Raw genomic sequence first — 26756 nt, forward strand, 5'->3', positions numbered from 1 at the left:
CCTTTTTGTCTGTTCTACAGAAAGCACCTCTAGAATCTGCTTATTAGTTAGCCTCATTTGCATTTTCAAGGCACATTGGAGTAGAGATAATTTTAATCTTCTTTTAACCTTCTGACACACTGTCAGGATGCTACTATTCAACTGCAGCCATGGCCTTCCCACATCTTATCAACTTGTACCAACTTGGTTCAGTTTTACTGGCAAGAGAGGCAACTTTCAACATATTGCACCTCTAACAATACTGCTCTTGATAGACAAAAGTCTTAACCAACCCTGGATTTCATGTATTCCAGCATTAAATGGAATAATGTGTCATTGACTCACAGTGAATATGTGAATGTAGGACTTTTATTTATAGTGCATGTCTTTTGTCTAAGAAATAGAAGATTATAATAATAGAATATTATTTTTGCACTCAAAAGCAATTAAAATTATTTTTAAAACACAATTTCACTATGATTTCTGCTCTCACTTCAATATAGAACCTGCTACATTGCCACTGTTTATTCATCCATTTGTTTATTTGCTATGTTGTAGTAATACATGCAGAACTCACATTTTTTTGTGACAGCTTCATTCAATGATAAAGTTGGTTGAATAGTCTGTTTTGCTCTTTGTCTATTCCTGGTCTATACAATTGCTGTAAAATAAAATATTAGCTAGCAACTACAGCATTAAGCACTGACACTTTTTATTGGGTTTGTTTCAGCTCTTTGTAGTCACTAATACTGCTGAATGGAGATAGATTTATATAAAAATCCAATTTAATGTCTCCCAAAGTCAGTACTAATAGAATTTGGAAGATGTAATTCAGTATGTTGAATTTTCTACTTGATCTTATGTACCCACAATGTAACATTTGTGAACTGTACACCTTCTCCTGCATTATAAAATAGGAGGGTGTATTACTATTAAAACAATATGGAATCAATATGAATGATCATTTTATCTCATATTCCACAGTATAAATATATCGTATTAAAACCTTGTTTCCTAAAATCTTGTTACACCTTAATATAAGCTGAGAGAAAGATTTTATGCACTAGGCTTCTCAAAGAAAATTCTGGCTTATCAATGAAAGCATCACGATGCATACAAATGTTTCCAGTGTTATCCAGTGTAGCAAATCATAAAATCTTTTAAGCAGGATGACAAATTTGTGGCGTACAATTTTATAACTTTTACTTGTCATCTACCTGCTTATTTTCTAAATTGTTGTTTTCAGAATAAATGTGCAAATGCTGCCACAGGAGGAAGAGAGAATAAACCACCATAGTGGCTTAAAAAAAGTTAGTGGGAATAGGAAACCAGACAATTCTCAGAAATTGGAGTCAAAAAGGTTTCATTCCCTAGAGCAGATTTCTTCAACCTTTACAACTTTTAAGACTTGTAGACTTCAACTCCAGATTCCTCAGCCAACTGGCTGCCGATTGGGGAAAGTTGAAGTCCACAAGTTGTAAAATTGCCAAGGTTGGGGACCTCTTCCCTAAAGAATTGGAAGGAAGGACCAGAATTATCCTTCTGGTCATTCAAGATGAAGATGCTCCTGGAGTCTAAAGTAATCAAGTTTATGCTAAGCCAGGGGTCTCCAAATTTATTTATTTATTTATTTACTCATTCATTCATTCATTCATCCAATACACAAATATATAGGAAGAAAATAGACATGTAGTAATATATATAGGGGTAAAGTGAACTTAGAGGAGAGGATTGACCTCTCCAGGTTCCTAAGAGGCCAGTAAGGGGCGTACATAAGTGCACTGATGTGCCTTTCGTCCCCTGTCCAATTGTCTTTCCTTTCCATTTTATCATATATATTCTTTCCTTCCCACCTACTTCTCTTCTTCTTCACTTCCTATCTTTTATATATCACTTAATGTCTATTCCCTTTCATATGTATTGTATATTGGACAAAGAATAAATAAATAAATAAATAAATAAATAAAAAATAAATATATGAAAGAAAGAAAATATATATGATAAGTGAGAGAAAGGAAAGACAATTGGACAGGGGACAAAAGGCACACCAGTGCACTTATGTACACCCCTTACTGGCCTCTTAGGAACCTGGAGAGGTCAATCATGGAGAGTCTAAGGGAGAAATGTTGGGGGTTAGGGGTTGACACAATTGAGTCCAGCAATGAGTTCCACGCTTCGATAACTCAGTTGTTGAAATCATATTTTTTACAGTCAAGTTTGGAGCGGTTCGTATTAAGTTTGAATCTGTTGCGTGCTCTTGTTGAAATCATATTTTTTACAGTCACATTTGGAGCGGTTAGTATTAAGTTTGAATCTGTTGCGTGCTCTTGTTGAAATCATATTTTTTACAGTCACGTTTGGAGCGGTTCGTATTAAGTTTGAATCTGTTGCGTGCTCTTGTTGAAATCATATTTTTTACAGTCACGTTTGGAGCGGTTCGTATTAAGTTTGAATCTGTTGCGTGCTCTTGTGTTGTTGCGGTTGCAGCTGAAGTAGTCATTGACCGGTAGGACGTTGCAGCATATGATCTTGTGGGCAATACTCAAATTGTGTTTTAGGCGCCGTAGTTCTAGGCAACTTTAAGACTTCAACTCCCCCAAATCCCCAGCCAGATTGGCAACAAAGTCTTGGCAACTTTCATTTGCAGTTTGGAGACCCCTGGTCTAGACAAAGAAGGACCTAAAGAAGCAGGGGAGAGACCAAGAGCCTGGGACATTACAAACAGCAGAACAGCTGAGTCATCTACTTGCCACTGAGCGATTATTAATGTGTATTTAGAAGATTTAGATCAAGCAGGAAACATTTGGAAAAACCCCTCAAACTTAGATGAGGAAAGAGGCAGAATCTTGAAACAAGTATGAGGCGGCAGGAATGTAAATCTGTATCTGATATTTAAAGTCACCTTGAGAAATTAAACATGCCTATACAGAAAGAAACACTGGCAGTTTTCATTTTAAATTCATTTCCTAGAAATTACTAAATTGGGGTACATACAATAGAAACGAAATGGAAACAAATGTTTTTATGGTAAATTATTGGTAAGAGAATAACCTGCCTACCCCTGAAGAGCTACTTTTCTAAAGCCAAGAGGGGAAAGGAGAGATGCTTCATTTGCAATTGTTCATGTCCTTTATTACTCATTTGTCTAGAAAGGGGAGACAAGGCAAACTTATTGGACCACATTCCAAAGATGATGACTCAATTCAGGCCATTGTAAGAAAAGGCCACAAAGAAGATGGAGCAACCAATGTCAGAAAAAAATGGTGTCTGTTTTGAGTTTCTTTCTAACATCATTAAGTGGTGGTGATGGTGGGGAGATTCATTAAAATGAATTCTTATACCTCTATCTTTCATTTGGTCATCAGAAAAAGTCACCTTAGATGGGAGAGTCTCTGCAGCATTCCATTTTGTGTGAGGCAAAGAAGAGTTGTTGGTTTTAAAAATTAAACATGTTTCATACTGTATATCCCAGATCTAGAAACATATCTGTTTTCATTTTAAACTATTTATTGGTTATCAGAGGCACTATCCTGGAAAATGGTCTGTTAGAATGTGTAGAAAAGAAAGGTACCACAAAATTATGTAACCAAATGGCACTGGAGAATGAGAAACAGAGACTCTGATCCTCTTTACATTGAGTGAAGGGCTACCAAAAGTTTTACTACCACACTGTGGGCGTGGCTTATGCAGGATGTCCTCCATTTTCCCCCCAACATCTTTCAGTGCCAATCGGGTGCTCTGGGGTGGAACTCCATTTTTGCTACCCCACTGCAGTCCGTCCCCCCCCGGTCTGGACAGCAGTCCACCCCTGCTTACATTGGTAGATGATTACACAACACAATGGATTTTGCTTCTTGTTTACTGGAGAAATTAAAAGAATATATGGCTTTGTTTAAACAATTTACGTCTCGGTTTCTGTGGATGGCGAATATATAGCATATCTGAAAGAGCACAGCAAACTGTAATGGCCTATATCTCAGAAGAGGATGGTATAGTATAGAAAAAAATTGTTCTTCATTGAAATGATGAGATGCATACCAAAAGATTTAGGATTGGCAAATAAATCTCAGTCTTTTGCTCTGGTTTTCTAGGACTTCATGCTCATATTAATGCAACTGCATCACTAAGAATTTATAGCTATAGCCAAAGGAGATGAACAAATTGTGAATATTCTTCCTCAGGAGTTTATTCTTGGTAGGAAATCCTTTTCCATAGAGATATCTGAGATAAATATTAGGGCGGACAGGAGGAGAGATTTATGTCTGTTGATTATCATTGGAAGACTCTTGAAACTAGTGCAAGCAATTTTATTCTTGTTTTCATTTGTTTCAATAAATTAATGTTTGAAATTTCACTCAAAGCAAAATTTTAAACTTTAGACCTCATCCTCCTCAAGACTATATAAATGTATAACATCATTAAAACACTCGGGGGGGGGGGTGTAAACACTTATACAAAAGAATAATTAATGGAAGCCATCGAAATAGAGAAACACCTCTACAAAATGAACAAACATGATGATACCTTCCGCCTACCAGATATCTGGAAACTAGCCCTAGTCAACAAACGAATCACAACCACCACTCCAACTAACCAAAATGTGACTCCATCAACCAATCAAAATGTTACAACATAGCCATCCAACCCACTTGCAGAAGTTGAGCTAGCATTCCACACATCCCACCACTATTTATAGAAAAACAGCAGCTCCAACCACACTTTATTTGCAGCAGCACAAAGCCCAAAACACCAGGCTGAAGATGATGAGTGTGATCTCATCGAAACATCACAAAGACACTCAATCTCACATGGGAAAAGACCTGAACACACCAAAACTTACATACCTATACCCATGAAAATACAGTATATGAAAACAAATATGTATGTATGTATGTATGTATGTATGTATGTATGTATGTATGTAAGTAAGTATGTATGTGTATGTATGTATGTATGTATGTTCATGGTCATGCAGCTGCCTCGGTTATTTCATTTGAAGAGAGGTATTTTATGTACATCCACTATCCCAACACATTATAAATCACCACTCTTTTATCCTTAAACTTATTTAGTAACAAGGTGGCCACATGGCGCATGTGAGTCATTTGTTACTGATTTATCATCTTTCCAACAATTTTAGGCCAGCTGGCTCCCAACCTAGGGAGGCTATTTCATGGCAATTCCATCTATGGGACTCTTTCATGACAGTGTTACTATCAGCACTAAGCAGGATTTTTTTTTCCCTTGAAAAAACTTCTCCATCACTTGAAGAAACTGGGAGAATCTGTTCCTTTCCCTGCCCCAGGGGTGGGCTACTGCCCAGATGTGCGGGAATACAGTGGGGTAGCAAAAATGGAGCTCCACCCCAGAGCACCCAATTTGCACTGAAAGATGTTGAAAGAAAATGCAGGGTGTCCTGTATAAGCCATGCCCACAGTGTGGCAGTAAAAATTTTGGTAGCCCATCACTGCCCTGCCCCACCTCTCCAAAATTGAACAATAATTTTTACAGGCTGTTTTGTGTCAAATAATCACAGCTTTTCAAACAGAGATTCAGCCACAGATGATTTCTGATGGTAGCGCCAAGAAACTGAAATCCCAATTGTTCTGTTTATGCAAGAGTACCTGGCATTTGTCACTATTACTATATTTTGATGGTTGATAATAATTCTTCGTGTGAAACATTCTACAGCCTACAGAAATGCAGCTGGCCTTCCCTTTGTACTGGCCTTTTTCAAGGTCCCTACTTTAGTTGAGTTGATGACCTTCTTCCATGGCTGGCTGTGATGTTCCCAGAAGACTGGGAAATAATTGTTCAGAGACAAATACTGTGGCAGCTGTCGTTAGAAAGTCGTACTACTCTTTCAGAAGTGAGCATTTGCAATGACATTTTCCCAAGTTCCCTTTTGCCAAAAAGGAATATGCAAATCACATGGCAGATAATAGCAAATGGCTTTATTAGTTTCAAGTTGTTTTTCAGGATTTTGCATTAATGACTAGGAGTTAAAAGGCTACTCCGACTATAAAGCGCCAGGGTCGCTTATCAATGACCAAGGGAAATTCAGAGGCTCTTGAAAAAATTGTAAACCTTAGTAGAAGTAAAATAATTAGGCTGGCTGCAATCCCATGCACAATAGCTTGCATAAATTCCTCTGAGGCCTAGTAAGTTTAAACAACCATGTTATCCTAGGATTGTAGCTGTTATTAGGAATAAATCATGTCCCATAGAACCCGGCTTTTGTTTTATGCTGAAGCAGCCCTTTCAATGAGGTTTTTTTCTCCCCTGGGAATTAACTAACGATTGTAAAGGAAAGGTGCAAAGATTCTAATAAAAGCAGGAAAGGCACTGAAATACAGTACTGTAGGCATTTAATGTACACTACCATAATGCATTACAGTATAAATTCTAATTATTATTACAAATTATTATCTATGTTAATCTTTGTTTTCTGTATTGATCACGAATATGTTTCATTTGCCAAATCTTGTCGGCTCATCTTTACTAATTAAAAGCATCTGAAAGAAATGCTTCATTGTTTCCTTAATTAAACTCATTTTTAAGTGCCATCATCTTAGGCCAGGGCTTAATAACATTTATGACAAATCAGTAGATAGCACTAATTTCATATGTCTCCACGGCAAGTTAATCAATAAGAATATGGTAGAACAGAATGAATAATTATCCAAAGAAAAATCCTTATTATTAAGCTAATTTCCTTTTTCCATAATTAACCTTCAGAGAAATAATTGTTTGAAAGGTATATAAATAAAGATATTACCTGATTTTGTATAGGAGGTTGGGAGGTACCCACTGGTGATGTCACAATGATGTCACCAAACCAGATCATCGGTGCTAGTCCATAGGCAATGCCATCTTTTTTTTAAAAAAATCATTTTTATTTTTTTAAAAAATTAAAAAAATATTCTCTACTAAGTATGCACAGAAGCTGAGTTCCAGCACTGTGCATGCGGTCACCACCTTTTTTTTTTTTTTAGCTTTCGGGTATTTTTTAGATTTTTTGTTACTGCGCATGCAAGCACCCACAAGGTGCACTGCGCGGGAGAACCCATCCCCTCAAGATTTCTATATGTTTCCTTGTTGGCTTGCTTGTTTGTTTGTGCATAATCTGTACTAAACCTGACAAATCTGAACAGCAACAAAAATATAAACTCAAAATAAAAGCATAACACCAGAGATAGATTCCTTCACTCAAATTATTTAGGGCAAAGTATTTTAACCTTGATAGCGTTAAGATGAGGGGATTTCAACACCCAGACTTTCCTAGTCAGAATGCTGGAGCCACTAAATTAGGAGACAAATACAGTTGAGTAACTTGCTGGTTAGCAAGACGAGCACTGCTCATCCCTCTGGAGAAGCCATTTCTTCAAAGTAGTGATTGCCAAAAAGCAGGATTCTGTTTGACACCCCAAGATCACCATGAGGACTAGTGACTCTAAATAGACCTCCTTTGGATGCCTGGAAGCAGATTCAGTTTGAGCATTCTGTTTTGATATATCCTGGTATTTAATTCACAGATTTAGCCAAAAAAAGAGAAAAACTCAAATACTGATGGGATGGGATGGAATGGAATAGAATAGAATAGAATAGAATTCTTTATTGGCCAAGTGTGATTGGACATACAAGGGATTTGTCTTGGTGAATAAGCTCTTTGTACATAAAAGAAAAGATGCATTCATCAGGAATCATAAGGCTCAACAACTAATGATACTCATAGGTTATAAATAAGCAATCAAATCATATTAGGAAACAACAGTCAATATAAATTGTAAACAAAATTACAGTCATAAGTGGGTGGAGATGGGTGATAGAAAGATGAGAAGATTAATAATAGTGCAGATTTAGTAAATAGTTTGACAGTGTTGAGGGAATTATTTGTTTAGCAGAGTAATAGTGTTTGGGGAAAAACTGTTCTTGTGTCTAATAGTTCTGGTGTGCAGTGCTCTATAGCATAGTTTTGAGGATAGGAATTGAAACAGTTTATGTCCAGGATGTGAAGTTTCTGTAAATATTTTCACAGCCTTCTTTTTGATGTGTGTAGTATACAGGTCCTCGATGGAAGGCAGGTTGGTAGCAATTGTTTTTTTTCTGAAGTTCTAATTATTCTCTAAAGTCTGTGTCTTTCTTGTTGGATTGCAGAACCAAACCAAACAGTTATAGAGGTGCAGGTGATAGACTTAATAATTCTTGTAATGTATTAGCAGCTCCTTGGGCAGTTTGAGCTTTCTGAGTTGGCGCAGAAAGTAATGTACTGTTGCATATTCCAAAATATTGTAATTAGTGCTGTTTTCCAACAACAATAGTCATCTGTTTCAACTGTTTTTCTTCTAACCATATGAAATGTGGAAGGTTGTTTGACCAAATTACAGTTATTGGAGCTGAAAAAAGTAATGGCTATTGCTGTCCAAAATCACTTTTAGCATTTCCATTAAGAACCTATTAATTTTCAGCAAAATATCCTGAACTCAGTAAATAGGAGCAGAAATTAGGTTACTATTTTTGGAATAACACTATTAAGCACCATTTATTAAAGTATCAGCAGATTAAAAGGAATCATCGCCATCATCTACTGCCCTGACATAGGACAGAAGAAATGTTTCATCTAATACTATTCCAATTACATAGAAGCCAGCTTGTTCTTAAAAGAAGAAAAGCTTCCTGACTGATAATGTGATGTTTAAGATAGTGTTCAGTAGGAAAGCTTTCTTTCTTTATCAAGTTGAGCAAATAACAGTGGCTCTTATTAGCTGAAGCAGTATGAGATCTTCATATATGTACAGTGGTAACTCGGTATTCGACTATAATCCGTTCCAAAAGTGTGGTCGAGAACCGATTTGGTCGAGTACCGAATTAATTTATCCCATAGGAAATAATGGAAATGGGTTTAATTGGTTTCCAGCCCCTATTTCCTTTATTTCCTATGGGATAAAGATATGAGGTCTAAGCACTCCAAGCTGTAGTTAGGGTGGGGGCAGTTTCGGGGGGGGGCTCCTTTCCTCAGTGGTTCGTCTTCCCTTTAAGCAGTTACACCAACTTTCTCTTTCCCGAGAGTAGCGACGGCAGCAGAGGCTTTCCTTAGAGCAGCAGCAGCGCTGGCAACGTGAGATGAGAAAGGGAAGCATCTGACGTTCCGGGCGCTGCTGCTGCTCTAAGGAAAGCCTCTGCTGCCGTCGCTACTCTCGGGAAAGAGAAAGTTGGTGTAACTGCTTAAAGGAAAGGAGCTCCCCCGAAACTGCTGGTATTGCAGCCGCCCCCCCCCCCCCCCACTCCCTACAGCTTGGATCACGACTGGGAGGCTGTTTAGTGGGCGGCCAGAATGGGCGTGTCGGATTCCGACTCCCATTCCTTCTCACCCCGTCCCCTCATTTCGGATAATAAACAAAATTTTCTGTGGCTGTTCGGTATCCGAATTTTTGTTCAGATACCGAAGCAAATTTTTGCCGAAAATTTTGTTCGGTATCCAAAATGTACGAGAAAGGAAGCGTTCGAGTACCGAGGTACCACTGTATATATGTATGTAGATATACATATACATATCTACTGTACATACTAGACACATTCAGTACAATCATCACAGATTGAAAGTTAATGGGCATATTAGGTCCTTATTTGTCTATTTATTTCATTTAGTAAATTTTATACTACCCATCTCCCCTACACGGAGACTCTGGGAAGCTTACAAGTTATAAATCGATGCTGTAGAATTGACACTGTAGAACCAGGAATGATTGTCAGATCTGGAATATCTTTCATGCAATGGCATCTCTGTTATTGCAACAAATCTTTGAGCACTGAGTTGTCATTGTTCTGTGCATGTTGTATAGGTCTGTGCCTTCATATCAGTTTTGATTCCTGTCTGAAATAGCCCCCACAGTTTTCTTGGTAAGATTCTCAGAAGCTTAGAACAAAGACTCCTTAAACAAGATCTACGTATTGCCCACAAGACCATATGCTGCAACATCCTGCCTGTCGGCGACTACTTCAGCTTCAACCACAACAACACAAGAGCACACAACAGATTTAAACTTAATATTAACCACTCCAAACTTGACTGTAAAAAATATGACTTCAGTAACCGAGTTGTCAAAGCATGGAACTCATTACCAGACTCCATAGTGTCATCCCCAAACCCCCAACACTTTACCCTTAGATTATCCATGGTTGATCTATCCAGATTCCTAAGAGGTCAGTAAGGGGCGAGTACAAGTGCACTAGAGTGCCTTCCGTCCCCTGTCTTATTGCTCTCCTATATCTCCTATTCCTTTCTTCTATTCCTATATCTCTTCTATTCTTTCATTTATATGTTCTATTCCTATATCTTCTCTTCTCTTCTTTCTTAGATATATTTTACTATGAGTATATCCTCTATAACCTTCATCATGTATTTTACTATGTGTATACCCACTAAAACCCTCATTGTGTATTGGACAAAATCAATCAATCAATAAATAAAATAAATACATAAGTGGTTTGCTGTTGCTTGCTTCCTAGGGATGAGAAAAACTGACTGGTCCAAGGGCACCCAACTGGCTTTATGCCTAAGGTGGGGCTAGAACTCATGATCTAGCAGTTTTTAGCCTGATATGTTAACATTATGTCACACTAGTTTTAGTTATATTCATTTTGAGACCATGGGAAGAGATGGGATGGGCAGAAACATTCATAACCAGCCTTTTCCAGTGCAGTGCCTTACATCTGCTTTCATTGCTGGTCCTCAGCCCTGTGTGCAAGACTGATGGAAATTGTGTTGCTCATCAAGTGGTTTTGTATAGCAAGTAGTTTTGTACCACAGAACAAATAGGTGTAAAGTCAGGAGAATTAATTTGATAGAAGGAATTCTTGAGGCTAGTGCTGATGTGAAAGAAAATAAACTCCATTTAACCAATAACAACGTGTTAGGAAAGAGTTATTAGCATGACTACAGCTTAGAATCTGAATTGAGTTTCCCTCTATTATTGGAGTGTGGGTAAACCAGGAGAGAAGCTAAGCAGAGCAGAACAGATCAGAAACCAAAGGAGAAGGAAGTGGAATTGATTCCTGTCCTGAAAGTCAAGCTAACCATTATAAGGTGTTTCAGTAGAAGTCTGCAAAGTTAGATAAAAGAGAGGGAAGGAAAGGGAGTGGGGAGAGTGGGAGGGAGGGAGGGAGAGAGAGAAATACCTCTATCAACTATCTCTATATCCTGGGCTTCCAAATGCTTAGTAGATACGTAGATACAGAAAGCATGCAAAACTGAATTTCATCATTATTTTTTTAACCGTTCACCATAGTTCCCTCTAAGCTGAGCACTGAGCAATCGCTCACTTAAAAATAATCATCAACTCAGAGTTTTCCAAACCTGCCCAGAAGCCGAGAGGGAAAGAGTGAGAGGGAAGGAGAGAGAGAGGAAGAGAGGAAGAGAGAGAAACAGATAGAAAAAAGAGAGGAAGGAAAAGAGAAAGAAAAAGAATGGGAGTAAGGAAGAGAGAAAGAAAATCAAAATCTAGTTTGAAACTAGCTCAACTATTTAAGTGGCATTTTTATATTGATAGAGTTGCCCTATTATGAGCTCACTGTTATAGACACACAGTACAGTATTTTATTTTGAAATTCTCTGAGGCAAAACAGGGTGGGTTTTTTATTTATTTATTTGTTTGTTTGTTTGTTTTTTTATTTATTTATTATTTCTGTGCCGCCCAGTCCCGAAGGGACTGCTGCTCAGACACTATACCTTTCCTCCCACCCCCCCAAAAAATTAGAGGGAACACTGCCGTTAACTAAGGTATTGAAACCGGTCTCATGCCAGGGATTTGGGGGTTATGTCTAGCATCTCTTCTGTGTTACTCAAATCAACAAGCCTTTTTCACAGATCTCATTAAAAATGTGCTTGGCATCAATGTGCTTTGTCTACTTTGAAATCAGAATGCAACTTTGTTGTCTTTATGTAGACAGGTATAATTGTGTTCTTTGGCTTATCTATTCCAAGCCTTTGGCTTAGTTTAGCCAGCTATTACAGATGAGCAGGCAAGGTTTGACTATGAATTTGGTTGACAATTCATCCATGATAAAAGAAAATCCCACTGGTGTATTTTCTGCCCTTGGTTGTCTTTTGACCTATTTGCATCCAGCTTTCTTACAATGTTTAAAATTAACATTTAAAAATTCACATTCAAAAGGATGCTTTCAGAAGGCAATTTTTAATTGGACAAAATGGTAGTGTGAGTAAAGGACATTTAACTGATAGGATATCAGTTGAGTACAATACTAAGCAACTATTTTTCAGCCTGGAGCTGCACTACATCTTTGGCTCTTGCATTTTAGCTGTAAGAGTCATGGTAGGTGACATTGAGATGTTACTAGAATGATGGCTAGTTTTTAAATATTTCTGTTTTGAGGGTGGTGTGCGTGTGTGTGTTTGTTTGTTAGGTTTAAAGACTCTAGGCACTCACTTTGGTACTCTTTTCAAAGGGGCTACCTTTGAAAAGTGTTCGTAAACTTCAGATCCTGCAGAATGCAGCTGCGAGAGCAATCATGGGCTTTCCCAAATATGCCCATGTTACACCAACACTCCGCAGTCTGCATTGGTTGCCGATCAGTTTCCGGTCACAATTCAAAGTGTTGGTTATGACCTATAAAGCCCTTCATGGCACCGGACCAGATTATCTCAGGGACCGCCCTCTGCTGCATGAATCCCAGCAACCAGTTAGGTCCCACAAAGTGGGTCTTCTCCGGGTCCCATCGACTAAACAATGCCGCTTAGCGGGACCCAGGGGAAGAGCCTTCTCTGTGGCGGCCCCGGCCATCTGGAACCAACTCCCCCCAAAGATTAGAATTGCCCCCACCCTCCTTGCCTTTCGTAAGCTGCTTAAAACCCACCTCTGCCATCAGGCATGGGGGAATTGAGACCCTCTTCCCCCTAGGCCTTTACAATTCTATGCATGGTATGTATGCATGTATGTTTGGTTTTTATATTAATGGGTTTTTAATCGTTTTTATTATTGGATTATTATTGTACGCTGTCTTACTATTGCTGTTAGCCGCCCCGAGTCTCCGGAGACGGGCGGCATACAAATCCAATAAATAAAAATAAATAAATAAATAAAATATACATTTTTAGAAGATTTTAATGATGGACTTTTTGCAATTGACAGATGCAAATTTTGTCCGCGTGTTAATCTGTTAATTTTTTGGTATGGCACGCTATGTGTCAATAACCACTGGAATAACCACAGATCTTTTAGTTAGGCTTTTCAGATCGTGATACTTTGCAATCTTCTCCAATTCTTTGTCTTCTGTTCTACTGTCCCTTGGTATTTCCTCATCCATTAGCCATATTTTCTTCTTTTTAACTGCAATTATATCTGGTGTGTTATGAGCCAAAACTTTTATCAGTCTGTATTTAGAAATCCCACATTATTTTTGACTACTTTTGACTAGTCATTTTTTAACCGCATTTTCATCTCTATGTTCTCACCAATTTTTCATTACCGGCGTATCATAATTTTTTATAAATGTTCCAGTGAATCATTTTGCAGACTGTGTTATATCACTGCTTATTATCACTTTGTGCAATCACAAGCTGAATATATGATGTATTATATTTTTTTTTTCTGTTTCTTTGCACAATCTGCACTTTGAATCATTGGATAATTCCCCCCCCCCCAATTCTGGCCTTGATTACATTAGTCCAAATAGCTCTTGTACACCAAATTCAAGCCTTCAGTTATTTTACCCCTATCAGTTTTCATTTAAAAGAATTAGAGAGATAGGACTGAGCATACATTCTAATCTTCTTTCCCATTGACTTATCAGTACAGTGTTCCCTCGATTTTCGCAGGTTCGAACTTCGCGAAATGTCTATACCACAGTTTTTGAAAAATATTAATTAAAAAATACTTCATGGTTTTTTCCCCTATACCACGGTTTTTCCCACCCGATGACGTCATATGTCATCGCCAGACTTTCGTCCGCCTTTAATAAATATTTTTTTTATAAACTTTAATAAATAAACATGGTGAGTAATAATCTAAATGGTTGCTAAGGGAATGGGAAATTGTAATTTAGGGGTTTAAAGTGTTAAGGGAAGGCTTGTGATACTATTTATAGCCAAAAGTAGTGTATTTACTTCCGGATCTCTACTTCGCGGAAATTCGACTTTCGTGGGTAGTCTCGAAATGCATTCCCCAAGAAAGTCGAGGGAACACTGTATTTTCAATGTGCCCAGAAAGATTCAGAAAATATTAAAATACAAGGTGTTCAATAATCATTTCTCCTTCTTTAGGTCAGATGCTCCGTACCCGATCTATAATTATGGAAGCCCAAGGGGAAGGAAGGCCTTGCCCAGCTGATCTTACTCAGTTCCGCAGCTGTGTTCCAGAACCCTGCTATAGCTGGATTCTTGGAGAATGGTCCCCATGCAGAGTTGAGGTACTTGAAGTTTGTAAAAAAAAATCTCCTTGACACAACAGGTAGAAAACGAATTTGATTGCAACCTAATTTTATGAGGCAATTTGATCCTTGTTTTGAAAATTAAGAGGGTGATGTTAATTTAATATTATTGAAAATTCTAACAAAGTAGGGGGAAATCATCACACATACAGCCGAGGCAGATGACTAAAAACTAATTTAATATCAAAGGTCAAACAGCTATACAATTGTAATATTGTAAGCATTTCAGTGAGTGTCATAGATGGATTTTGCATCAGCATGCCTGGATCAAAGCAAGATTTAATTTCAGAGAACCCTGCTACCAAGGAAATTGACTTTTGCACTAAGAATACCCACGTAGCCGCTTTCAATACTTCGAAAGGCCTTGAAACAGTATGGTTTAAAGCTTCAGTAGCCTGAAGTGCTGACTTCGACATTTTCCCCTTGAAATGATTACTTTTTTTTTCTAATAGTCTGAAAATGTAAACGCTGATGTGACTTGTGAAGCATCAAACAACTATACTTTTGCTTTCTCAGCATGGATCGCATGTGTGTCCTCCCCTTTTTGACACTGCATTTGGCATGAATCTATTTGCCTTATGCATCATTCTACCCTTCCCTCTTTATCTTTTGGATTATTGTTCATTCAAAACATTTTGATCCGGTCTCTAGCATTGGTTTTAAAGTGATTTAGATTTCCATATTCAATTATATCAGACTACAGAGAAGATGAGATCTGCTTACCATTAATCACGTCAGACTAATTGGGTCATACCCAGGAAGACATGCAAAAATGAGGAAGATTTACCGTGTTATAAAGGAGCATGTTGTTTTGAGAAACAAACCCAAAATACCTTTTCTTCTGAATTTACATTACTGGAAGTGCATTATTAATACACCCACTGAGGCTTTAGTCCTTCTGAATCCATATTAACTTCAAAAATTTATTATTATGTGTAGTTAAATAGCATGGGTCTCCAAAGTTGGCAACTTTAAGACTTATGGACTTCTGACCGGGGGATTTTGGAAGTTGAAGTCCACAAGTCTTAAAGTTGCCAAGTTTAGAGGGCCCTGTTCAAGAATATTAACAACAAAAAATGGAAGTAGGAAAGAACACTTTTACATTTTTTTAAACCATTATTGCATGCTATGATAAGGAGTGTGCAGAACGACCCTTGAGTTATCAAGGACATGCATAGAGGAAACGTGGGATTCCAGAGAGTAATTATTCAATCATACAAAACAGATACATTAATGTTTGATTAGTTAACTTTAAAACTTTAGAAACTTTAGTTTCTTATTAACTTTAGGAACTTTAGTTTCTTATTTACTTTAGAAATAGCACAGTCAAGTTTAAACAGTCCAGTCATATATATTCAAATCAATCAAGAACTCTCAATATAATAATAATATTACAAGCCTGTCTTTGTCTTACATATCAGACATACATTACAAATTGTTAGCATTCTACACTGGTCTAACAACAATGATAGAAATACTGTATTTGAAACAGAGTACATGTGCCAGTGGTGGTTGTTCAATCAATAATACAGACCAACATATAGTAAAGGTATTATTTATAAGATATACAATATCATTAATATTACACAGTAATCATAATACAATCCATAATTCATAGTACAGACATTTCCATATCATTCTGCACATAGCAATACCATTTAGCACATAGTAGGTACATTAAACCAAGTAGCACACAGCAATTGCATATATTCTCTTATTCGCACACAGCAGGTACATATGCTATCACACACAGCAATATAGTATACAGTGTTCCCTCGATTTTTGCGGGGGATACGTTCCGAGACCGCCCGCGAAAGTCGAATTTCCGCGAAGTAGAGATGCAGAAGTAAATACATCATTTTTGGCTATGAACAGTATCACAAGCCATCCCTTAACACTTTTAAGCCCTGAATTACCATTTCCCATTTCCTTAACAACCATTTACTCACCATTATTACTGGTACTCACCATTGAATAAGACACTTAGTGATCCTGATATTTATAAACATAATTATTTATTAACAATAATTATTATTTTTGTTATAACAACGCTGATTAGCTGACATTTCGGCCAATAAACAATGGCAGACGAAAGTTTGGCGATGACGTATGACGTCATCAGGCAGGAAAAACCGTGGTATAGGGAAAAAAACCTCAAAGTATTTTTTAATTAATATTTTTTGAAAAAATGTGGTATAAGCTATTCGCGAAGTTCGAACCCGCGAAAATCGAGGGTATTCTCCTATCCGCACAAAGCAGGTACATATACTATTACGCACACAGCAGCATAGTATATTCTACACAGTATATTGCACACAGCAGATATAATATACCATTTAGTATTAGCACACAGCTTATTCTCTTATATTAATAGCAAGCAGAAAAACCTAGCACACAACTATATAACATGTTCTCTTATTTGCACACAGCAAAGAGTATCAATACTAACTAGCATATATACACCAACAACCAACATTACAATGTAAGGTAACAGAACAGACGCAATGCAACAAAGCTCAATACAATAGAATCCAATAGAGAGCAGCACAGCTGTCTCCCTTATATGGATAATTGCAGCCTAGCTCTTAAAGTAACACTATTATTTTCTCCTAACATACAATGCCTACAATATCTTCATATATTGAAAACCAAACCAATACAGTATGTGGTGTTGACACAAATACATCAAACTATCGTAGAACACATAGAGCTTACTACATCAGTCACAGTGAATCAGCAGAAAGAGCAAAGAGAGAGAATCATGTTTTCTGGCTCCCTTATGGCAACTTGCAACACTACCTCTTAAAGTTATAATACTTCAGTACATACAAACATTCATTGTTAGCTTGTATATATTGCAAACCCAACTCTCTTGTATATAGTATTAACACAATGCAAGAAGCAGTGCCTGATTTGCAAACACTTTGCATTGTTCCTAGGATGAAGATTATACACAGTACTAACACAATGCAAGAAACATTCATTGTTAACTTATATATATTGCAAACCCAACTCTCTTGTATATAGTATTAACACAATGCAAGAAGCAGTGCCTGATTTGCAAACACTTTGCATTGTTCCTAGGATGAAGATTATACACAGCAAGTTGTTTTGATAACCTCTATTGTTTCCCCTTTGTTAGGGTGGACAATGCGGGGATGGAATCCAGACACGAAACCTGCTGTGTGTGGTGCATGATGGCATTTCATCATCAACATTGAAGCGAGTAGAAAGCACCCTGTGTGAAGAGCTTCCCCCTAAAGAGAATTTGCTTCGACTTCCCTGTGCTGTCTCTTGTCCGGGTAAATTCTAAGAAGTACCGTATTTCATCATTTTGGAGATAAATAGCTATGGCCAATTGCACATGACGTTCCAAGAAAATAAGTTGTTTGACATAGACCTGCAGTTTGTTCTATACATCCTAGCTTTTTGATGGATTACTGTCCAATATTAAAGATGTCTAATCAGAACGCAATCAAACAAATGACCACTTACATTTGTCTCCTGATACTAACTTTTAAATCTGACATGATGAACTTGTGGTCCAGGGGCCCCAAGAAGCATCCTGATTTCAAAATGTCATCCAGTTTTAGCTGTGACTTTGCTGACCATGAACTCAGGTTCTATCCATGATCAGAATCATCTTGTCACCATAAGTTGCAATGTTTCCATTAACCTGGACTGCAGCCTTTTATAAGAAAATGGTCCTTTTTGTTTTTGCAAAATTAACCTTTCATCTTAAACTTACCTATAGCCTATTATAAGATCTTGCTGAACTCTACTGTTTTAATATAGGTAATATAAATCCAGATAGAGGTTTAAAATAATTATGGAATTTTGAGAGTGGAAATAAATAGAAAGCCCTTGTGGATAGGCTATGGTCCAGAGGTCAACAATCCCCATCTCTTTTTTAAAGTCATGCACGTTATACCAGAAACAATGTACTGTAATACTTTTCAGATTCAATGATAAGTTGCATCTTGAGCAACCCAACATCTGGATGAAAAATGTATCTGGTTTAAGCACCTTTTTGCCTTAAATGAAGTTGTATACTCTCTCTGCCCCCTTGTTATGTGTGTATCTGAGAAACGCCCAAGTAAATAAACTGTTTCAAGATAAGAGTTCAGCCTTACCTAGAGAAACAAAATCTCCAAAGCTATGTTACACTTTAATATTTTTGTGCTTATGCTGATTAGCACACACCATGCAAAACAGCCTTTTAAGAACTTGATTTTGAAAAAATATAGTAGATTATGTGCTTAGGTCATGGACATTCAGATGAAGAAAAATTTTTATGTACTTGACCTGCTTGATTTAACCATTCCTCCAGCTCAGTAGAAGGGATCACATGCAACTTCTACTTCTTTTTCAGAATTTTCCCAATTGTGAAATTGTATTGCCAAAATTTGCCAGTAAACTATAACACAAAGATAAATTTTGTTATTACTTTTGGCAAAAGCATTGAAACTGTTTTAATTTAACATAATTGTAAAGCAAGTTAACAAAGGACTGAGAGGTTTTAGCATAACTACTATAAAAAAGCAGTTCTCTCCCACTCTACAAATCCATGTACTACATTCTCATATATCGCCTCATTGTATCCTTCAGCTGCCACAAAAATAATTTAAAAAGAGTAGATTTCAACACCAAAAAGTTCCCATTGCTGCTTTAAAATTAAAGTCAGTATTTTCTAATTACTTTCTAGAAGGGTGTTTTAGGAAGGCCAGGATCCAGAGGTAGGGAGTTCTGACCCTTCAAATGATGCTGAACTACAACTTCCAGCATCCCTCACAATTGACAAGCCTGGCTGTTGCTGGGGGCCTGTCCACACCGTTTACTGGATGTCTTGTGCAGAGCAGGAATTGGATTGGGTCAAGTCGATGAGTAGGCAGGATGGGTGGCATATACGTTTAATAATAATTAAAAAGTAAACCACTTATCCACTTCCTTTTGCAGTGAAGGAAAAATCACAAAGTGAGTGTGTCTATAGTGGGCATATGATTGGGCCAGGATTTTGCAGTGGGGTGGGGGTCAGAAATTGTGGATTACTTTGTGGTTTTATCTTAATTCTATAGTTATATCTGTGAGAGAGACAGAGGCTGGGACAGGAAGAAGAGAGAGATTCCTATATTTAAAATACAGGAAACCATATCACAGCTATTGAACTCTTTTCTCGCCAACTTTCTGTGACATAGACTGTTGCCAAAAGGATCCAGATTGTTCCTTGGGTTGGATAACCTGTAATGATGTAACTGAAGAGATGTCCGTTAGTAAAGTCCACATTCCCCTCCTTTCTTCATTTTTTGGCCATAAGGTGACTGTCATTTATCTGAGTGGTCTGAGTGGAGCTCTTGTGAATTAACGTGCACTGATGGCAGGAGCTTTGAGAGCATGGGTCGTCAGTCTCGATCAAGAACATTTATAATTCAATCTTTCGAAAATCAAGACAGCTGTCCTGAACAAGAATTGGAGACCAGGCCTTGCTCAGGTAGGGAATACTGTAAACCTCAATTCTTATTACCTCACAGAAGAGTTTGTTGTCTTTCTGTAGTTGACTGTCATGTTTCAACCAAACCCCATCTCCTCTTCCCCATCAAAAGATGTTTATTAAGAAATTATTTGAAAAGGCAAGCAGAGACAGTTTACAGTCCTTAGAAAGGAGGAAAAAATTGGATAGACTGGATAGACAATTGCAGAAAATTCAACCACCAGAACAGCAAACTCTAAAATCTTTGTATTTCTCTTGTTTGGATACGTCTTGTTTAATAGTTTTCCTTTGAATTTACTTAGCAATGTTTAGTATTATTGAAAAGAAGAAAAAAAAGTAACGTTTCAGATATAAATTGTTGCCTTATTTAAATTCTAGGAGGAAAATGCTATAATTATGTATGGAAAACAAGTCTTTGGCAAGATAATGAACGCACAGTGTGGTGCCAGCGTTCTGATATGTTGAATGTTACAGGTAGGTATGCTCAGCACTGACGACGTTATCATCAATATCACCATCATCTTCACCACTTTCTGTATTTTATACTAGTTCCTTTTTGAATAATAACTTTATTAAAATTTACAAACGCAAAGATAGAAAGCTAATACAAACTAAACAAAATACAAACAGTGAAAAAATAAACAGAAAAGTGAAAAGAGATAGGAAAAGAATAAAGAAAAGAAAAGGAGAAGATATAGAGAGAGCCAAGGTGGCGCAGTCGGTAGAGTGCAGTACTGCAGCTAGATCTGCAGGTCAGCAGTTCAAATCTCATCACCGGCTCAGGTTGACTCAGCCTTCCATCCTTCCGAGGTGGGTAAAATGAGGACCCAGATTGTGGGGGCAATATGTTGGCTCTGTTTAAAAAAGGTGCTATTGCAAACATACTGTTATGCTCTTTGTTAAAGGAGCAGTATAAATAAACATTGTTTATGAGAGAGAGACAGACAGACAGAAGACAGACAGACAGACAGACAGACAGACAGACAGACAGATAGACAGACTCACTCACTCACTCACTCACTCACTCACTCACTCATTCATTCCATTCCTTCTCTGGGCAAGTCTAAACAATTTGAATAATTTAGCAGCTTTTTCCAGTACCTCGATTTTTTAAAAAAATCTCTCCCTTCTATATCTCATCCCTTTTAGAACAGAACAGAATAGAATAGAATAGAATGGAATAGAATTCTTTATTGGCCAAGTGTGATTTGTGACACAAGGAATTTGTCCTCAGTGCATATGCTCTCAGTGTACATAAAAGAAAAGATACATTTGTAAAGAGCCATGAGGTACAACACTTAATGATTGTCATAGGGTAAAAATAAGCAATCAGAAAATAATAAATATTAATCTAAAATTGCAATCATACAGTCATAGGTGGAAGGAGATGGGTGATGGGAACGATGAGAAGATTAATAGTAATGCAGCCTTAGTGAATAGTTTGACTATGGTGAGGGAATTATTTGTTCAACAGAATGATCAGCAGTGAGCTACGAGCCGGAGCACTAAGTTACACTCGCCACCGCGGCTCATAAGTTCTTGCGGGGCCAGCGCGATTTTGCTGTTGCACCTGTGGAGGTAGCAAAATCGCGTATGGACAGGTAAAACCTCGCCGAAACACGGGCGCACTACAAGTGCAGCAGCAAAATCACACTGGTCCTGCAAGAACGTACGAGCTACAGCGGCGAGCACAATTTAGCATTCCGGCTCGTAGCCCACCACTGAGAGTGATGGTGTTCGGAAAAAAGCTGTTCTTGTGTCTAGTTTTCTTGGTGTGCAGTGCTCTATAGTGTTGTTTTGAGGGTAGGAGTTGAAATTTATGTCCAGGATTCAAGGGCTCAGTAATATTTTCACAGCCCTCTTTTTGACTCATGCACTATATAGGTCCTCAGTGTAAGGCAGGTTAGTAGTAATTATTTTTTCTGCAGTTATGATTATCCTCTGAAATTTGTGTCCATCTTGCTGGGTTGCATAACCAAACTAGACAGTTATAGAGGTGCAGAGAACAGACTCAATGATTCCTCTGTAGAACTCTATCAGCAGCTCCTTGGGCAGTTTGAGCTTCCTGAGTTGATGCAGAAAGAACATTCTTCGTTATGCTCTTTTGATGACGTTTTTGATGTTAAGTGACCATTTTAGGTCTTGAGATATGATAGAATCTAGAAATTTTTGTTAATAGCTTCTACTGTTGATACTGTGTTGTCTAGTATTGTAGTCTAGTACTAGTTTTTTCCTGTTTTTTTTAAAGAAAATCCAGGCCATCTAGAACTATGAGAAGAAACAGCGAAACCCAGTTCAGTCCAATCCTATATTTGCTTATACCTAATGGACAGAACTTTGCCAAACTAAAGCTATAACCTTCTAACTTACCAGACCAATCCTGAGATATTCCAGGACGTGGTTTCCCTGAACTCTTCATCCCCTGCCAATGTGCAGTCTCTTAATCTAGGCTGTTCTCTGGGAAACCTCTGTGTTGTGATAGCTCTCCTCCCTCTGCTCCTGCAGGAGAGTGTTCCACCCTATGAGCAGGAAAACATTACCTGGAATTATCCAGGTATGTCTCCATTTCGGTCTCAGTTTGTTGTTTTTCAAGACCTGGGCTATAAAAATCTGGATGATCATTACAGAGCAGTAAAGACATACGAAAAACTATAAATGCTGCCATCCAATCTTCCTCTAATATGTGACATGCTGTGTGCAGAAAAAAGATTGTTCTGTGCAGCTTTTCCCAAAAGATCTACAAATTGGTGTGCCTCAATAGAAGTAAATTGCAAATACAAGGGAAATCATCATGTTCAAATTCTTTAAGAATGGAAACTAGAAAGTTATAATAGTACCGTATGTCACATATAAGATTGCAGATTATAATATAAACTCATTAGTTGTTGATAATTTATACTTGTAATTGTTATTTTGTAAGCATTTTAAATTGCTTCTTTTTTCCTTTTTTTTTAATTTAGCACTGCAATGAAAGAAAGAAAAACTTATGCAAAGGAATTAATTCAAAAAACATTTAGATAGCCCCTTCTCTTTCATTTATTTCCCATTGTTTCCCTCTTCTGAACTTATTTAATTTCAATTATTAATTTTAACACTGATTTTTTAATAGAATCAGCAATGAGCTTTGAACTTGTGTGGCCTAAACTCATGAATTTATAAAATCTTTTTTAGGAAGGAAATTTTGGCCAAAGAGGTTTTTAGGAAGCCTCGTCTCAGTAGAGAGGAGTGGGTAATAGTCAGGCGAGTCCTGGCTCTGTTGTGGCTCACCGGCGGCCAGCAGAAATGGCAGCAGATTTGGACAGTGAGGAGATTGGGGAGGACCATGGGCCTGTCCTGGCGTTTTGGAAAGGCTCAGAGGAGAGTTCTGTGTTGGAGGTAGAGAGGGGTCTAAGGCCATCTGGCAATTATCAGCTGCCTCCAGAATTAGACATCAGCGAGACAGAGAAAATGGAGACAGTGAAAATGGAGCTCCACCCCAGAGCACCCAATTTGCACTGAAGGATGTTGAAAGAAAAGGCAGGGCGTCCTGCATAAGCCACACCCACAGTGTGGTAGTAAAAATTTTGGTAGCCCTTCACTGGCTGATATGCAAGGATCCTCTACTCTTTTGGCCTTTTGGTAATAAATATTTAGCTTTTTCTCCCAAGTACTGTGCTAGGATATGATTCAGTTGGGGTCAATAGTATGGTTACTCTGGCACTTTGTGGAAAAAGTTGTTATCTTACTTTTATTAACTGTGAGCTGGTTAGGTTCACTCTATGAGAAGGCAGTCATATAAGGGGTTTTTCTTTAGTGAATAAATAAACTTTTCTATTCTTCTGCTCCTTATTGAGGTCCAAGGCCAATTAGAGATCCAATTGAGTCTCAATCCATATTTTTTGAAAAAATTAAGAATTGATATTTTTAGGAATTTCTGTGGCTTCAAAGCCAGCATTCTTTCAAGCATTTGCTTCAAAAGTCAATATTGGTAACTTGCTGCTAATTCATATAAATACTGTACTTGGTAAATGGATTTATGTTTACATAACATTTTCTTTTGTTACAAAACAGTCATTATCATCATTTTTGCCACTGTCAACTGCAGGATGAAGGCGTCTTCTGCATGTTTCCAACCAATACAGTCCTGAGCTTGCTTTTGCCAATTGGGCCCACAATACTTGCTGATGATGTCGATCCATCTTGTTTTAGGTCTCTTTCATGAATGCTTTTTATAAAGTGGGGTTATTTCTAGGGCTGCCTTGTCTACATGACATCAGTTCTTGCTATTTCCATTTCAATTCTTCTAATCTCTTGATGATATCATATTCTTTCATTTGTTCTTTAATACATGTGCAGGTCTTTCTATCTTGACTTGTAATGCTGAGCATGTATCTTTCTATGGCTTTTTGTTCCACTCATAGCTTTTGTATTGATTGCGAGGTTAGTGTTCATGTTTTCCCGGAACATGTTAGAGCAGGCAGCATACATTGATCAAACACTTTTCTGTTCAAGCATAGGGGGAGATTGTTCTGTAAAATTATGCTTTGCTTGCCAATTGCCTGCCAACTATATTTAACATGCTGATCAATTTCCTTTATTGTATCACCTTCCATTGAGAGCCGTTAACCAAGGTATATGTAATGGTCTACCACATCTAGTTCTTCTCCAGATATAATTTTTTCCTCTCCCTTTCGTGCATTGACTTAACATAACCCAGGTTTTTTTCTCCCAGGTTTATTTTTAAGTCAAAAAGTTCTTCTGCTTTGTGCAGCTCTTGTATGTGTCTGAGTAGCTCTTCTGGGTCTTGTGAAAAGAGAACAACATCATCTGCAAATCTTAAATGATTTAAATACATGTCGTTAATTTTTATTCCAACTTTTACCTAGTCTAGTTGGCAAAATATTTCTTCAAGGTAGGCTGAGAAAAAGATAGGTGCCTTGCCATACACCTCAGTCTATTCTGATTTCCACTTTAAATACTGTTCTAAAACAATATGTACTGATATATTTACAAAAATACGGATATTTTTTATAATTGTTTTTATAATCGTGTTCTAAAATCTAGAAAGGGTTTGTCCTAATATCTGGAAGAACTCAAATGCATTCGCCTAACCTGAAATATTCCTTTTTCATTTGCCCAAGAGATTTTATCTCTGTTTTATTGAAGAAAGATATTAGTTTTATTATTTTCTTCAAGGATTTTATTAATATCACTGTTTTCTTCCGGGATGTTTAAAATGCCAGACAGTGGTGGTGATTTTTCTCTCTCGGTTTTGTTCATTTTAGATGCTCTATTGTATTGTTTTTATAGTACCAGTGTGATTTTCTTTCTAGTTACCTTATAAATTCAGATTAAATGAAGGAGGAATATAAATATTTTAAATAAACTTAAAGAGTTCATCTTAAAGCTGCAAGCAGGAATATATGCACATAATCATCAGGGCACACAGTGCAATCAACGTGTGCAATGAAAAATAGTGTGTTCTCTAATACAGAGAGCAAATACATGGCCAAAGGTTTCCTTCAAAGCAAATGGCTCCAGCTGACTTCGCTTCATTGTGCTATTATGAATCTACATTACATAAACATATAGAGTATATATGTGTGTATTTATTTTTTTATTTGTTTGTTTGTTTGTTTGTTTATTTATTATTTGGACTTCTATGCTGCTCCTCTCTGAGGACTCGGGGTGACTTAGAACCAGTGTTCCCTCTAATTTTTTTTTGGGGTGGGCGGAAAAGTATAGTGTCTGAGCGGCAGTCCCTTTGGGACTAGGCGGTACAGAAATAATAAATAAATAAACAAACAAACAAACAAATAAAAAACCCACCCTGTTTTGCCTCAGAGAATTTCAAAATAAAATACTGTACTGTGTGTCTATAACAGTGAGCTCATAATAGGGCAACTCTATCAATATCAAAATGCCACTTAAATAGTTGAGCTAGTTTCAAACTAGATTTTGATTTTCTTTCTCTCTTCCTTACTCCCATTCTTTTTCTTTTTCTTTTCCTTCCTCTCTTTTTTCTATCTGTTTCTCTCTCTTCCTCTCTTCCTCTCTCTCTCCTTCCCTCTCACTCTTTCCCTCTCGGCTTCTGGGCAGGTTTGGAAAATTCTGAGTTGATTATGATTTTTAAGTGAGCGATTGCTCACTGCTCAGCTTAGAGGGAACTATGCTTAGAACATATAAAAAGGCAATATGCATCAAAATCCAATAACTTAAAATTAGAAGTTGCATCTAAAAACTAAAGAACCAATTAAAATACATACATATCTATTCAATCAACAATACATTAATCGGCCAGGGGGCAGAATCCAATGACCCCAAGATTGGCGGCATAGGTGAGTCTTTAGACTCTTACAAAAGGCGAGGAGGGTGGGGGCAGTACGAATCTCCGGTGGGAGCTGATTCCAGAGGGCTGGGGGCCCAACAGAGAAGGCTCTTCCCCTAGGTTTCAATTAATACTGGCAACACAATTAAAGAAACTTGTGAATAGGATTGATTGTGAAGACCAGGATGAGAACTCACACAGAAAAGCAGGAATATTTGATTCACCATTTCACTGTGGTTTCTACCATTGATCCTCTCGAGTGTAAGGCTCCATGGAATGGTGGATGGCAGGATTACTAATGAAGTCACATAAAGCTGGTTCATATATCAGTCACCAAAAGCACATGGAAATGCTGGTAGACTCATTTGTTCACATCCTTCTAGGGCCTGTTGCCTTCAAATCTATGCAACACAAGAAGATGCTGCACTATGTACAGTTCCCTTTCATATATATTTTTAATATGGTGGATAGATATAGATATGGTGGTTCTTCTGATTATTAATAGGAGCCAGAGACTCTATTGAGCTGCAGTGAATA

General features: G+C 37.5%; 1 protein-coding gene across 1 annotated transcript in view; it reads left to right on the plus strand.

Moving 5' to 3' along the window:
• Positions 1-26756, plus strand: part of THSD7B (thrombospondin type 1 domain containing 7B) — a 567237-nt gene that overhangs the window by 526565 nt on the left and 13916 nt on the right. Inside the window, exons 20-23 of the mRNA XM_070731424.1 lie at positions 14258-14403; positions 17567-17726; positions 19739-19912; positions 20291-20386. Coding sequence (XP_070587525.1) covers positions 14258-14403; positions 17567-17726; positions 19739-19912; positions 20291-20386 — 576 coding nt within the window. The remainder of the gene's footprint in view (positions 1-14257; positions 14404-17566; positions 17727-19738; positions 19913-20290; positions 20387-26756) is intronic.

Source organism: Erythrolamprus reginae, chromosome 1 (genome assembly GCF_031021105.1).
Source record: "Erythrolamprus reginae isolate rEryReg1 chromosome 1, rEryReg1.hap1, whole genome shotgun sequence".
Taxonomy (NCBI): domain Eukaryota; kingdom Metazoa; phylum Chordata; class Lepidosauria; order Squamata; family Dipsadidae; genus Erythrolamprus; species Erythrolamprus reginae.